The following is a 15,779-nucleotide window of genomic DNA, read 5'->3' as shown; positions in this document are numbered from 1 at the left end:
AAGCTAAATCATATTTAATATCTGGATCTTAACAAAAGATTGGAGTGGGCTTCTTGTCCCTTTCTAATTAGCATTTTGTACGAGGCAGGCAGCTTTGAGGTTTCATTGGATGCCCATCACTACGTAATGAACACTGGGTACAATGCCTTTTTCAATCTTCATTTTTGCTTTTGTTCCCTCTTGAGATGCAGCGTTCCACATGGTGGATGGCTGCAGGCTGGGGGGGGGAGACAATTTTCACACAGATGTAGGCAGATTTGGCTGCCGATTATGTTTCACCAAGGCTAATTAGAGGCATTTAAAAAGAAAGAACATGTTTCTAAACGCAAGCTTTCTGTCGTGGTAATTGTGCTCCCTGATATATATATATATACTATTTCTCCTGCAATAAGAGGAAACAAAACGATTATTTCTCAAACCAACTGGCTGGAAACACACTTTCTTCCTACAGTGGAGTCCAATCTACTTGTACTATTCTTATTTAGTAATCAACATCCTTCCTTTCCCAACCGCTCCAAAATATGCTCAATAATTTGTGTCTCAGCTTATTGGTACTGCTTCAGGTTTGACAAAATGAGGGATAGTGATGGCGAGTGAAATGAGGGGACTGGGTGATGGATGAGCTGCTGTGGACTGGAGCCAGTGTGTGAGGGATAATTTGGTGTGCATGGTGAGCCCACCAGGAGGTCAGTGACAGTCACACAGCTATAACAGCAGGCACCCAGCTAATCAGGAGACAGAGCACAGCCACATCACTTTTTCTTTCATTTTATGCTCCAGGCCAGGCCACCTCCAACCTCACCTTACATACACAGACAAAGAGTTGCCTTGTGCCCTGTAATAAACCCCAGGGTACACAGGAGCAGGGTCATCTTTTAGGAAGTCAGCAAAGGAATAAATCACTTCTCTGTGATTGGCCGGTTGCCATAATGGACCAGGAAATAAGGCAGATGCAACACTAATAGAGCCTGTATCTTCTTCCATTTTCTCCCCTCCATCTGATCCTGGCTCTGCCCCTTGTATTTGCTTTTCATGATTTTCTCGCCGTTGTTTCTTTGCCTTTTTCCTGCATTTGTTAGCTGTTTATTCTATTTTTACCACTCTCCCAAACATCTGCTCCCCCTCCTTTTCCCTGCTTTTCGTGATATTGTCTGTGAAGAATGACTCACAGCTTGGCCTTAGCAGAATGATAGATTCTTCTTAATGGCTGTGGGTCCGCTGCAATGTTATTACCATAAACCATCCAGATACAACTGATGCATGAGTGCACATGTGCATAAAAAGGTATAAATCCGCAGCACGGAGGTAGGGCCGGTGCCAGCTATTGTAGCTCTAAGTGCCAATTAGAAGCGATACAGCTCTGCTGTTTTTTGATGGCCAGCTGACCTCCTGAACCTCTACAATCAGCGCAGTGCATATTTGGATTTACACTGCAACATCTGGCTACACGGCTACCTCTAATCTCTTTCACTTTTATTATGTCTTTTATTTATAGAACTGTTTATGTTTGGTTGTTTCACATTGAGTCATGAGAAATGTTTTTTTTCCCGCTGCAACGCTCAGTGAGGTCAGAGGTTTAATGTGCAGTCTCGGTCGGGTAATTGAAATTGCCTAATGCATTTTTGCGTTTTGTGTGTGTTGCAGGTGTGCGGAAGACTCTCTGCAGGCCAGGCAGCTGTTGTCTCTGACTCTGGACCGGGCCAGCCACACTTTGCTCCTCGCCTTCCCCTCCTGTGTGGTCAGAGTACCAGTGGCACGATGCCAGCTCTACTCCCGGTGCATGAAGTAAGTGTGCACCAAACGCTCAAACATAAAAGGGCAGCGGGCGGCATAATAAGAAGTGAGGTGACCATTCAAGAACCATCTGGCTTTCACAAGTGTCCTTGAGTATAACACTGTGAACCTCTGCCAGCTCCAGGGTTGCTGCTCTGTAGCTGACCTGAATTTTCCTGCAATAATAACCAAACTACAACATAATAACAACTATCACTGTACCCTTGAGAAAAGTGCTAATCTGTTAAATGCTGCATAATACTGAAATGCAGGCAAAATGCAATAAATGCGCCAGTAAATTGGAAGAAAATCTAATAAAAGCTGTTAGTGTAATACTTCACCATAAATTATAATGCTGTGTTATTACTTTTGCCTGTAATTTTAGCTTTACCATAGATGTACCATCACTTTAATGGATAAATAGAAAAGTGCAGTTAGTAGAGTGCAGATCTCCCCCAGGTGTGTGCACATTGCCATCATGTTGACCAAAAAGTTGCTCAGCGTATCGCCACCATAAGTGATGAGTTATCCGATAAAGGCATTTCAGCAGCCGACAGACATAATTGAATGTTTAAAACGACTGCTGTAATGTTTCTTTGATTAAATGAATACAAACCACAATTGTATAACCTTGGCATGCAAATCTGGACAGGAACCATTCCTTAACACCAGCGATGTAAAATGTCAATTTCAAATGCTCGAGGATGCGGTGCCCCGACAAAGGCCAAAATGTGGCCTGCAACAGACTGGGTAAGGCTTGTTTATAGCCTAGCCGATTTCTGGAAACCATGCGGCCGGTGTTCTAACGGAACACCATACCCATCAGAATGGGATACCTTCGGTTAATGCGCATGCGCAGCAGTGACATTTGTGGGATTGCGCATGCGTTAAATTTAAACCATCATTTCAGCATACCTAAGATTACAAGCGGTAAGTGTTGGTGTATTATATCCAACCCGGTCTCACGGCAGTTCGTGTAAATGGCCACGTTATTCTTAATCTATTGATACGTGTTCCACGGAGACGTTTTTCTCGTTTTTCGTGTAAATGTAACGTTATTTTTACATGTAAATGTAACGTTATTTTAGGACTTGTAAATGTAACGCGTTATTTTCGCGGGTAAGGAGCGGAGGCGCGCGAAAGGTCGCTCCATAAGCCGGGGCGCCCGGCGGCGCCCGCTGGTGAAATACATTACTTTACATTTTCGTCTTGTCCGCACGTAAAACCGACAAAAACGTCTCCGTGCATCACGGAATAATAAAAATAACGTCACAATTACGCGAACTTCCATGAGACCGGGCTGTTATATCGCATTAAACAATGGGCTATCAAAACAGCATACCTCTTTTATAAACTGTATTTTTTTTTATTAAACCAGGGGTTATCAAAACAGCATACCCCTATAGAAACTGTATTTTTATTAAAAAATGGGCTATCAAAACAGCATACCCCTATAGAAACTGTATTTTTATAAAAAAATGGGCTATCAAAACAGCATACCCCTTTATAAACTGTATTTCTTTTATTAAACCAGGGGTTATCAAAACAGCATACCCTTCACAAACACTGGTATGCTGTTTTGACAAAGTAGGCCAAATTGACAGACCCCGCTATAAAACTAAACTTCCGGTATGCTATTCTGACAAAGTATGCTACATCGACAGAACACCGGTTAAGAGGAGTGAGGAGTCAGCAGTCAGTGGCAGTATGAAACAGAGCAGTCAATAAAAAAGATTTTTCTAAAATTGTCAATCACCGCAACTACGAGAGATCCTTAAGCATACAGTCATACATGTGCACAAAAAATATGAGGCTGATGGGTCCTGTAGTATGCGAGAGTAGCTGTGGACAGACACCGAGCATTCACACACACCACCGAACACATGATCCCAATAACAAATGATAATAATATACAGTAATGAAGCTTAGGAGAATACTAAGCACGTAGCAAAACCATATAATTGTTGAATAATATTAGCACATCATCAGTTACAGTGTAGTACAGTATAAGGCATAATCAGTAGTCAATGTGTGAATTATTATTATTATTATTATTATTGTTATTTAGCAGCTAATATATTTTGTAGAGAGATTGTAAAGTATTTCCAGCAGTTATAAGATTATCAGAAGTTCCAGTGAAGTTTTTGTTGTTCTGGCAGTGTGCCATTATGAATGTGTTTAACTTAAACTGAAGGTGCAGCAGTACTCCGAATCCACTAATCCTACTTAATTAAACATAAAAATGCATATATTCAAAGTAATTACTTTTCACCTGCATACACACCTGCATTATACACAAGCACCACAATACAGACGTCCCTCGCTGGCACATTTACTCAGTCTCGATGCCCGTGGCTGTGGCCCGTTAGGCTCCACTGACACACTAACACACACCAGCACATCAGGCGTGCAGTTTGTTCACTGAACCAGGTGAGTCATACAAGCGTGTAATCCAGAGCACATTAAGAAACGCTCACATGCTTTCAGAGGTGGGTTTAGTGTGTGCGTTTATGTGTTTAGCTGAGAGACTGAGAGTTAATGTTGTGTATGCGAGTGTGTTCAAGATTTCTTAGTCACGCTTCGGCAGCTGCAGGTCTGCTTTTTAACGTTTGAAGAGTGTTTGTGAGTGCTTCCTTTACACACAGCCTTCAGTCTACATGGCTGTCTTTTTTTTTTTTTCAAATAAATCTTTAATAATTCAACATTTTACAGTCTGCTTTCCAATGCATACAGTTGCAGATTGACCTTTTAACCACATTTAACCCCACGTGCAGACCCGTCACAAAGTCATGTTGTGCAGCAAGCCCCCAGTACATTATTAAAGGACCATATCAGAGGTTTTGCGTATTATCGGTCAACAACAAATAATCCCTTTTAGGCTACCTGACATCTAGCATCCATTTTTTCAAAATATTTCACAGTTTTTTATGTTGATTTCCCTTTTATGTGTACAGTAATTTCTATTCATGACACTAGTGTGTTATAAAAATGTACTTACAGAGAGTTGAATATGTCTTGAGATCCTCAACAGTGAACATCTCTGGCTTCGTGTTTTGTTCTGTTTTCACATCTGATGTTTAAGAGCTGGAGTTGAAATATATATAATTTATGAACCATGTAGTCTGAAAACCAAACCCTGGAGACAAACCGCAAGCAACATGGAAATTGTGAAACCGTTATTGTGATAAACATTTGGTGATTTCCTGCATTTTAAAGGTTGCTGTTGGACAGATAGCTCTCAAATCCCAAAATGTTTCAATTTCCTAGACCTAGTTTTGGGAAAACAATCTTGAGTCTTATTAGCTTTTACCAAACTTCTATCTGCATCCCCATATTCTCGTAAACAATTAACTTTCTCGCTTCATTCCGAGAACTACTTTATGACCAAGGCTAAGGCCTAGCTGTGAGTCATACCTCTAATTAAATAATAAGAAAACATTTGAAATAAAATCAGTTTCTGCTCTCAACTACATTACATAATGCCTGGCCAATATTGAAGTAGATCACAAAATATTCACTTTGATGAATAACAAGTTTCAAGTCTTAAGAAGTTGAAAATAAATGTAAATGAATAGCCTTCTGAAAAATCAATATAAGATAGATAAATAGCCTTTGTTGTCATAGTACATGGACTCATTCAGTGAGTAGAAAGTGCAAAACTAATAAAAATATAAACAAAACAAGACCTCATACATACAGGGCATAAGAATTAAATTAATAAATAGGAATTGCACATGAAAGGGGGCCAGTGATAAGATAAAGTAGCAAGTGAATTTTATATTAAAAGATTTTTCATCTTTGTAAGCTTTGGTTATTTACAGGAATTTGGAGTTAGAATTTTTTTTTTTTTATCTGTTTGCTCGGCTCTTCATGCACCTGTCCTGCCTGGCATAGGGCAGGAGGTTGAACAAGTACCGTCCAGGGTGAGAAGGGTCTTTAAATATATGCCTTGCCTGCTGAGACACAGAGAGCTGGAGATGTCCTCCATGGAATGCAGTGTAGAGCTTTCCTGTCTGCCGCTGAGCAGATGACGTACCACACCGTCATACAGTATGTCAGTGTACTATCAACGGTAGAGTGGTAGAAGGCCACCTAAAGCTTCTTCTCAACGTGGTTCCTCCGCAGAACATTCAGTAAATGTAGTCTCTGCTAGGCCTTTTTTGGCAGACCAAGAGAGATCCTCCACAATGTGGGTTTCCAGGAATTTGAAGGAGGAGACCCTCTCGACACAGTCCTTTTGAAACCCATGATTTGTAGTTGATGGGCTCAGATTTGCAAAAATAATCGTTGTGACGAGACATCCTGACTTTTGGTTCTGAGCATGACCTCAGTGCAACTAAATGACTAATCGAATAATCAAAACATAATCCCTAAATTAATCAATAATGAAAATAATAAGTTAGTCGCAGCCCTTACTTCATGTGTGAAATTGGTGAAGTGCCCCTTTGCACTGTAGTCAAGATAAAGCAAATCAGTATTTAATATTTAAGCTACATACTGTACAGGGAGAGTAAATAATAATAATAATACATTTAATTTATAATGCACTTTTCATCAGAGATCTCAAAGTGCTAAGTAAAGTGAAATAGAGGTTCGCAGTTAAGTGATTTTGTTTTTTTGTGTGTCTCTGCAGGAACTGTATCGCCTCCAGGGATCCTTACTGTGGCTGGACCAGAGGAAGCACCTGCTCTTTCCTCAGACCTGGGACCAGGTATGACGCCTCTCCATTTGTATATACATCACCACAACACGCACACCGTCGTAAATACAGTACCTGCCCTGCATCAACATACACACTCTGCCGGGTCTTTCTTGGAGTCTGTCTTGAGTTTTACCACCTTTCTTTGTTCCCCCTCTCCTCAATCCAACAGTTTATTTCTTTTGTTTTGTCTTGATTTGATTTATTTCTACTTTTATCATTCTTCTCAAGGTTATTTTTCTGACAGCACACCTATCAGACCACCCGTAGATACGTCCCGTATATTATTTTTCTGGTCTGGAAGCCCTTGGTTCTATCTGTGACTACTTGAGTAACATCTGTGCCCTCTAAGTAGCCTGTCTGCTCTTTGTACATTATTGATTCAAGATGTCTGCTGCCGCTGTTAAACGATACTATGTTCTTTCACTTTGCTCGTTATCAAGTGGCAGCCATATAACACTGTGTAGGTGTGTGAGTAAAAGCAGAGTTTTTGTGTCTGTGTTGTGGAAAACTCTGTGTTATGCAGATGTACTCAGACAGTCTGTGTTAATGTGTGTTTGTGTGTTTGTGTGTGTGCGTGCGCGTGTGTGTGTGTGTGTGTGTGTGTGTGTGTGTGTGTGTGTGTGTGTGTGTGTGTGTGTGTGTGTGTGTGCGTGTGTGTGTGTGTGTGTGTGTGTGTGTGTGTTTGTGTGACCTCTCTCTTTCTCCTGCTACTGAAACGTGGCGGTTTGTCTTGACAGCTCACCTCCAGTCGTGGCTGCCTCCCTCCAGTGAAATCAAATCTCTATTTAACCGGGCTACTTATTGAATTAGTCCTTCAAAACACAGGTGTAGTGCCAGCAGAACAGACAACATGCGCCTTTAGACCACCTCGGGCTGCCTGCTTATACTATTAAAGGCCTCTGTGTTGGTCTTGATTCGATTTACCAAGGGCGGTCAACTCGGCAATCGATTTTGCATTAAGTTACTGTGGATTTCATCTTTGTGGACTAAATGCAACTTCTCTTTTCAAGATGACGCCAGAGGAGAGCTCATCAGTTGATGGTATATAACATTAGATTGTAATTTGGGCAGTTTCTGAGGAAAGGAAGTTTTGTGTTCTTCATGAAAATAGTTGTGATTGTTCCAGACTGTCCCAGAGAGATGTTATTGTACTGCTTTACAAGGTGATACAAAGAATTTCTCACTGTCGTTTGCTTCTGCCAGTAAGGATATTGTGACAAATCAGCTTTTTAATCATTACTTTTAGCTAAGTGTTTCAACTTCTCTGCTCACTTAACTGTTCACTCTCTCTTAATTGCAACATTTAATCAAACCGTAATTACAATTTTTATCAGTATCAATATCAATATTTTCACATACAACTGCAAAAGTAACCTCTGGGCTACAGGTACTCCTGTTTGGGACTCATTGCAGTAAACACTCAAGCATCCAACATGAATACACATATGGTCTTTAAATATAGATCTAATGTACCTGGGAGAAAGTGCTGGTGAGAAAAACACTGTCAAAAAAACAACAACACAGACCCACAAAGCTAATGTATACAAGGTAAATGACCCACAGAGCGTGAGAGGCAGCCAACTGAACAAAAAAAAAACATTATTCTTTATTAAGGTGACAACCCGCTGTTGGTTCACCGTGCACTTGGACTCATTTGTCACAGTGATTTCTAGGTATTAAAAGCAGGGATGTTGGCTGCGCTGCTGCCTGAGCCTTTAGCTAATTGCAGAATACTGACTTCTCTGTCACTTGTCCCAATGAGATTTTTTTGTATTGTGATTTTTCTAAGGTTGTTTGTAGGCCAGCACTATTAGATTATTAGAGAGATGGCATGGTTTTATGTCAGTTAGCCTTATAGCTAACTGAGATAAGATCCATATCAATGCAAATCAAACCAGCTATTAGGCTAACTGAAATAACACCATGCCAATCGTGAGATATGGTGAAGGGTATGTGATGATGTGGGGCTATTTTAATTCCAAAGGCCAAGGGAACTTTATCAGGATGCATAGTATCCTGGATCCATGAAATAACTGGCCTTTAAAAATAAAAATCTGCCTTCCTCTATGGGAATTTAACATAGGGGTATGTATAATTATGGCCCCTGTATTTTAAGGAAGAACATTTATTTATTTACAATACATTATTCATTCACAAAAACAATTGGTGTCCTTAAAAGGTCGGATTTTTCCTCATTTTTTTTAATTAAGGCATTAAGATCAATTTCCAAAAGATGATTTTCTTATTCCTCTTTTTAGTCAACTTTAGCATGGGTATGAATACTTATGAGCAGCACTGTATATATATATATATATATATATATATATATATATATATATATATATATATATATGCATGCATGCCCTGGTAACATCAACTTATAGATCATGCAGTCAAGAGATTTTTATTTTTGTGTGGATAAGACAAACGAGCTATATCGTCTTAATTAGTGACCTTTTAGAGGCGCTGGTTGTTTGGACAGAGTCTTTATGCTAAGCTAAGCTAAACATTTCCTGGCTCTTGCTATATACAGTGTTTACTGCACAGAGATGAGAGTGGTGTTGATCTTCTTGTCTTACTATGGGCAAGAAAGCAAACTATAAAATTGTTGAATTATTCCTTTAATACGCTTATTTTGGGTGGAAGTAGTCTTTTTCAGTGTGAATAGCTTTTAAGGCACAAAAGTACCCCTATGTTAGTTAGACATGGTCATTATGTATACTGTAGAACTGATGTGTGTGTGTGTGTGTGTGTGTGTGTGTGTGTGTGTGTGTGTGTGTGTGTGTGTGTGTGTGTGTGTGTGTGTGTGTGTTGTGTGTGTTGTGTGTGTGCGTGCGCGCGAGTGTGTGCATGGCGCGTGTGTGTACAGTTTTCCAACATTTTCCAACATTAGAATTAAAACCTTGTGTGGGTCTGGTTTTGGTAAATTAATTGGAAATATGTTTTATTATGGAACAATGATTGTAATATATAAGTTGTTGTGTTATATCACTTAGTTACAGGTATTTCCAGTCACGTCCGTCATTGTAAATGTACTCAATGACTTCTTGAGGCTTATACATGTGTGCGCTCAAACACGACACACACACACACACACACACAAACATAGCCTGTCGTTTGTAACTTGGTGCTGTTTTCCCTGATATAAGCCATGATTAAGAGCAGTTGTGTTTTTCTTGTGAGCACCTGGTCTCGGTGCTGTTCTCATTTCCTCTCTGCTTTCCTCACCTCATCATATGTTTTTGTCCTTTAAGTTTTCCATGCTCCCCTGTTGCCCGAATGGGAAATGAGTTTTAAAGCACGAGGATAAAGTTGTAGAAATAAGATATGTGGTAATTTCTCTAGAATATGAGTACAATTTGAGGTTTTGTTGAACATTTACTTTCATGACAAGTTACCTTTTCATAAAGGTATAATAGTGTTTTTCATAAAACTGATATGATGATCTTATGATAACAACATCCATATAAATGACTAAAACAGTTTTTCCTACTCTCACTCCCTAATACATGAAGACAGTGAGTGTATATTTATGCCACAAATATTTAACTTGAAGACAAGTATGCTGACCTAGAAGTATTTGTAATTCAGTGCATTAATTAGCTTAATGAATGACCCTGCAGGCATTAAGTGATTATCTTTAAATTAAAGTGGTGATTATTGCAGGGTATTAGACCACTTAAGGGCCTTTTGAGTTCTTTTGCTGTTTGAATGCTTTTTTTCTCTCTCCCTTTTGTCACAATAAAAACAAAGATTTCTACAATCAAAGTAAGGAGCTTGTAGAGATATATACGCTCCCTTGTGACTTGTCCTCTGCTGTAACATTGAGATAGTTTTCCTTTATCAAAGTAGATCTGTGCTGTGTGTCAGTGGCCGAGCTGCTGTGCCTTTGTGTCCTCTGATTAATGACTATGCCTCTTCTCCTCTGCAGACTGCCGTTCGAGCAAGATGTTGAACAAGGGAACGTGGCCCACTTGGGTGACTGTGACGGTAAGAGGAGTGATTCTCAGTCTGTGTGTGTGTGTGTGTGTGTGTGTGTGTGTGTGTGTGTGTGTGTGTGTGTGTGTGTGTGTTCGTGCGAGTGTGTGCCCAAGTGTTAAAGCTAATAGCTTGTCTTGTCTTCGCCCAGATCCTTACATAACTTGTGTATCTGCAGGGTAAACACCAATACAGTAAAAGGAGAGGAAGAGCCTGGTAGTTTCAGTTTAACCAGAGGAAATCCGCAAATAAACACAGAGACAAGTCCCAATCCTCCTCAGTGCTCTGTAGTTTCTCACTTCTCCCTTGAGTAACCACCAAAATCCAACACGAAGACAGTCGGCTAGACTCGTTTTGTCTCCGAGCTGGCAAGAAAATCCCTGTGTATGTTTTAGCTAACTTTGTTCTCCTCACTGTTTACTCTGTCTTTACTTGTATACTATCTTTGCTTTGGTCTGGTAGGTTTTGTTGCATATACATGTGGTTAATTATATTCCACTTTAGCTTGAATTCCCCTTGATGTTTTCCTTCTTTTTTTTTTTGTGCCTCCCTCCATATCATCATGAAGTATTATGAATAGAAGTGGTACACAGCAAGGCGAAATCTCTATTCTAGATACGCAGAGGTTTTGGATACTCCCATGACGCCCCTTCTCTTTGATCTGAGCGCTAATTCCAATGCGTGCAAATTAATCCTTTGCTTCTGAAAGTTCGCTGAGTTCATGTGCCGTGCTCCCTGAGAAAAGAACAGATAAATATTGCATAATCGGAAACCCGCGAACAACTCTAATCCTGTTTCAGATAGGCGCCCTGTTTGATGCTGCTCTCTCACTTCAGGTCCTCTGACCGCCAAAGCCACAGGGGAGGGAGTAACTCATGGCTGATGCTTCAAGTTAAGATTTGTCTTCATTGAGCATGTGTAGCCCCTTATAGAACATGTGGGGGTCCTTATTTAAGCTGTTGGTCCAGCTCCTAAACAAAAACCCATGATCTTCCAAAGGGGTTATTATATTTCAAACAGTTCATGTTGTGCATGCATCCTGCTTTTCATCCCTGCAAGTTAATGTTTGTAAAATAATATAAACAAGGAGAAAAAATCGGAGATATTTCCTCTCCACAAAGGCACTACAGTACACTCCAGCAAATACACCGTGTTGTGCAGGAAGCTTGTGATTAAAAATACAACTTTTAGGATCATTACTCTACTTCTGTACAACACCAGCGGGTGAGAGATGAACATAATTACTCTTGCTCAGTGCTAATGGAGTGTTTTACAAGCTCTAGTATTGGACCCTCTTCTTGTACTTGTTATATCTTAACCTCTGGTGCAAGGTCTCCGGGTCAGAGAGAGTAATGACACTGATACTGTGGTGTAGAACGACTTTCCACTCACTGCACACTGTAGATCTTTACAGCACTTTTTTCTGAATGGGCTTTAATATGTATACTACCCTTAAAGGGGTGCTTCAGTGATTTAATGTTACATGTCTATAAAGTTGGGGGACTTCGGTCAGATCAAACCCACAGTGGCAGAGCTGTCCTGACTTTTAGTCCTTAGCCAATGAGAGTCACCTAACATACTCTCTGTTATTTCCTGCATCTGTATGCCTTGCTGCATGCACCTGGAACCTTGTGTCAGGTGGAATAGGAAACGGAGCGTTGTGGCACTTATTCTGGATGGCTTCTCCCTAATCTAAATTCACAAAATAACTTATAAATAAATGAAGCTACCTTCAAGTGTGGTCGGAAATGTCAAGATCTTTAAATGATGTGACAGAAAACAGTAATTGTGAAATATGAAGTCTAGACACAACAGGACTTCACACGAATGGGCCATTTCAGTGACACTCCCACCGCCGCACGACCCTGCGGCAAATCGCCGGATCGCTGTTTCCTGGTCTGAACGGGCCCTTGAACTGGCCACAAAAAAATCACCGGCACAGAGATGAAAGTGTGCAGTGCCCTGATGGCTGATCCTCTTGGACCGGTGTCGGATAGAGATGTACTGTTCTGCTCTCTGGCCCTGCCTTTGAGGATTTTCTGAGCTCTGAGGCTGATTCACTCCTGCATCTGATCCATCAGTCATGAAATATGCCTGACCTGAGCTCTTCTTCTTCTTCTTCTTCTGAACTGTTGTCGCTTGATAAACGAGAAAGCTGCTTGGTTGGCAAGGCAGGAATGAGGCAGCATCTATCTGACGGCTGCCACCAACACTTAGACAGCACTTTGTCTCAGATGTTGTGATGAACTCATATCTCTTTTCTTTTTTTTTGACACTTTCATTGTCTCTGATATGGATGCTTTCCTCAGTGTCTCCTGTTTCTAGTTAACACTGAGTCCATATTTCTTTGTCTTCCTGTAAGACAAAGATTCTTCCAGCCATCTGCAAACGCAATATTCAGTTAGAGGAAGACAGAGAGGCGCAGCCTGAGCTTGTTATGACAAACTGTCACTGACACCGTAAAGACTTTGAAAACTGCCTCTCTATATGTGTCCGTCAGCATCTTTCGCTGTGCTTCTCCCCACGTGCCTCATTCTTCACATACGCAGGACACATACTGTACATACATCTGTGTACTTACAAACACACAGACGCTCACACACACCAACACAAACTCTTCAGGGACCTGAATTGGTGAAATAGACAGAAGGCTTTTGCTTGCTGAATATTTCATATCTCTATATTGGACTCATTTCACCTGTCTGTATCTTGACTCAGCAGATGGGAGGTGAGATATGGTCTGGCCTCTATTTGGGGAAGAAAATCAGAAATCTCATTTCACCCTCCCTTTGCTTACTTAATTCCTCGAATAAGGAGTTCCTTTTTGCAGCTGCCTGTCAAACTAAATTCTCCCTGCCACGATCAAAGTTCACACTTTCTCACATCTTCAACAGTCAGTAATCCTTGAAAGAAATGCTTTTTTAATCATGCTTTTCAATCAGGTTTAGGCATGAGGTAGCAGAGGGGTCGGGGTGACTCAGTGGGTTAAAGATTAATATAGGACAGCAAAGAAGAAAAAGCATTGATCTTTTACATGAATTCATATTATTTCTTTCTATTTCTATTATTTACCTCAAATAAAACAACTCCTCTTTGGTAGAACTACTGATAACTCATACATGTATACAATGTGTGATGAGGGGTTGCACAAGGAACTATTTTTTAATCCTTTTATAGAATCACAAACCAAAAAGATTGAGATAAATACACATGTTCTCAATACTGCTAGTGGGATCTTGCCACAAAAGCATTTTGTTGTATTTGCCCTGGTTTTGAGGGACTATTTCTTGAGTATCAAGTAGTTCCAGGGAAACATTTTCCAAAGAAATTGTTTCAGATAAGTTGACAATGGTCCTACGACTGAAATGTTGTAGATATGTAATAAGTTGATCCTTTTTTTATCTCTGAGCCTCTTCTGAAAAACTGGCCAAGTAAGTGAGGAAGAAGTTGTCAGCAATGTGGGTGAACTGGCCCTTTAAGGTTGAGGTTAGGCTGGTTATATTCCTATTTTTAAAGAGGAAATTGTGTCTTATTGTGCCATAGTCTCTGCTCCTGTGCTGCTCCGTTGCCTCCCCTCTCCCCCATGTTTCGCTTCTGTCTCCAGGCCCAGTCAGCGTTACACTGACTTCAGAGCAGCCTTGTCGTCAGACCTCAAAGGGAGATGGATGGACGGCCTTACTTAGAGCCCAGCTAACTGCCTCCCCTTTCTCCTTAGGCAGAGAGAAGCGGCTGCTGGAGGAGAATCGATTTCCATCTGTCCTCTGGCTGATGGCAGTCGAATAGATATCAAGGGTGATTCTGCAAGGGGAAAGGAATGGGGCTGAGAAGAGTGAGGATGGGGAGTGGGGGCCTGGGTAAATCAGATCAAGGACCAGAGAGCAGAGTGAAAAAGAGATTGAGAGATCATAGGAAGATGGCGAACTTTGAGGATGGAATGGTGAAACGGTTCAGGGGATCAGAAGTAGAGCTGTAATCAGGCCTTAAAAGTTAGGCCCGACGAGGCCCGAGCCCGACAAGTACATTTTGATTGACAGCTTTTTAAAAGCCCAAACCCGTTTACAGCCCGACATTATTCAAATGTGCGCACGCACACAGCTCTTTTGCCTTTTGTCAAGAATTAGTCATTTATAAATTTTTTAACATCATTTATTCATGACTAACGTAGGCTATAGGCCACTTGGAAGTTGTAACAAAGAAATAAAATAAGTTCACCAGAGGCCAGCCTCCGTTTCACCTCCTCAGCATCCATTTTCGCGCTAATCGAAAGTCATCACTTGACAGCTCATTTACCGCACAACCCGGAACCGACGGGTTCGGTCTTAATTTTCGGGTTCGGCAAAGATCTTCAGCTCTAATCAGAAGTGCAGAGTCATGAGGGTGAATAAGAAAAGGAATGGAAAAGAGGAAAGAAGGAGTAAGGTCGAGGCGAGGTGTTGGGGGTAATCAAAAGTGAGAAAAGACAAGGGTGAGGGTGGATGAAAGCTTTGAGAATGGTGGGGGGTGCAGGGAAGTGAGAGGAGAGGCTGTTTTCATGGGTGCTAGGCCGGGCCAGTGTGACAAATGGACTGAGAGTGCCACGGGCGTCTCCTGTGTCACAGCGCTGTCACTGGCCTCCTCAGCGGGCCCGTGGCCAGGCTGTTACTCTGTCGAGGTGACGTGAACCGGCTGCCTCGTACTCTTCATCTTCTCTCCTCGTATATCAAAGAGCTGCTACCCTTCTCCTCACTTCACACTAGTATCTATTACTTTTTTGTATCTTTTTGCTCTTCGTAATGTGCCATTAAAAGTCGATGATGACACCATTGCTAAAAAAAATATATATTTTTCTGCAATGTCAAAAGACCACAGTGGGAGATCAGTTAAACTGTAGAAAACTATGTGAGGAAGTGGAGTGTAGCTAAGGGTATTGCCTTGTGGTTATGCATGGCTCTTTTTGCATTTATTAGAAAAAAAAAAAAATACACACACACACACCAAATATTAGTATGTGGAGACCCGCTATGATCAAAGCAGAGTTTGGGAGCACGTCTAATGCAGACGATGTGTTGTGGGAGGGACACTTTGATGAAAGAGATGAGGTCAGAGAAATAACTGGGTCCAATTATGTGTGTGTGTGTGTGTGTGTGTGTGTGTGTGTGTGTGTGTGTGTGTGTGTGTGTGTGTGTGTGTGTAAGTCTATTAACCTATGAGCTCTACTTTCTTTCAGCCGCAAAGAAAGCTAACTTCATTGTTCGGTAATTTTGTCAGTTACAAACAAACACACTTGCGACGAGGGGGGGGGGGATGAAGTGACGCAGCTATTCTGGCATAAAGTGTGCATTTCCAC

At 41.1% G+C, this 15,779-nt stretch overlaps 1 protein-coding gene across 1 annotated transcript in view; it reads left to right on the top strand.

Moving 5' to 3' along the window:
• Nucleotides 1-15,779, top strand: part of sema6bb (sema domain, transmembrane domain (TM), and cytoplasmic domain, (semaphorin) 6Bb) — an 80,406-nt gene that overhangs the window by 47,683 nt on the left and 16,944 nt on the right. The window contains exons 14-16 of the mRNA XM_039810189.1: nt 1,645-1,785; nt 6,407-6,484; nt 10,407-10,465. Coding sequence (XP_039666123.1) covers nt 1,645-1,785; nt 6,407-6,484; nt 10,407-10,465 — 278 coding nt within the window. The remainder of the gene's footprint in view (nt 1-1,644; nt 1,786-6,406; nt 6,485-10,406; nt 10,466-15,779) is intronic.

The sequence above is a fragment of the Perca fluviatilis genome, chromosome 9 (genome assembly GCF_010015445.1).
Source record: "Perca fluviatilis chromosome 9, GENO_Pfluv_1.0, whole genome shotgun sequence".
In the NCBI taxonomy this organism is placed as follows: domain Eukaryota; kingdom Metazoa; phylum Chordata; class Actinopteri; order Perciformes; family Percidae; genus Perca; species Perca fluviatilis.
This window is presented reverse-complemented; position numbering and strand designations above follow the sequence as displayed.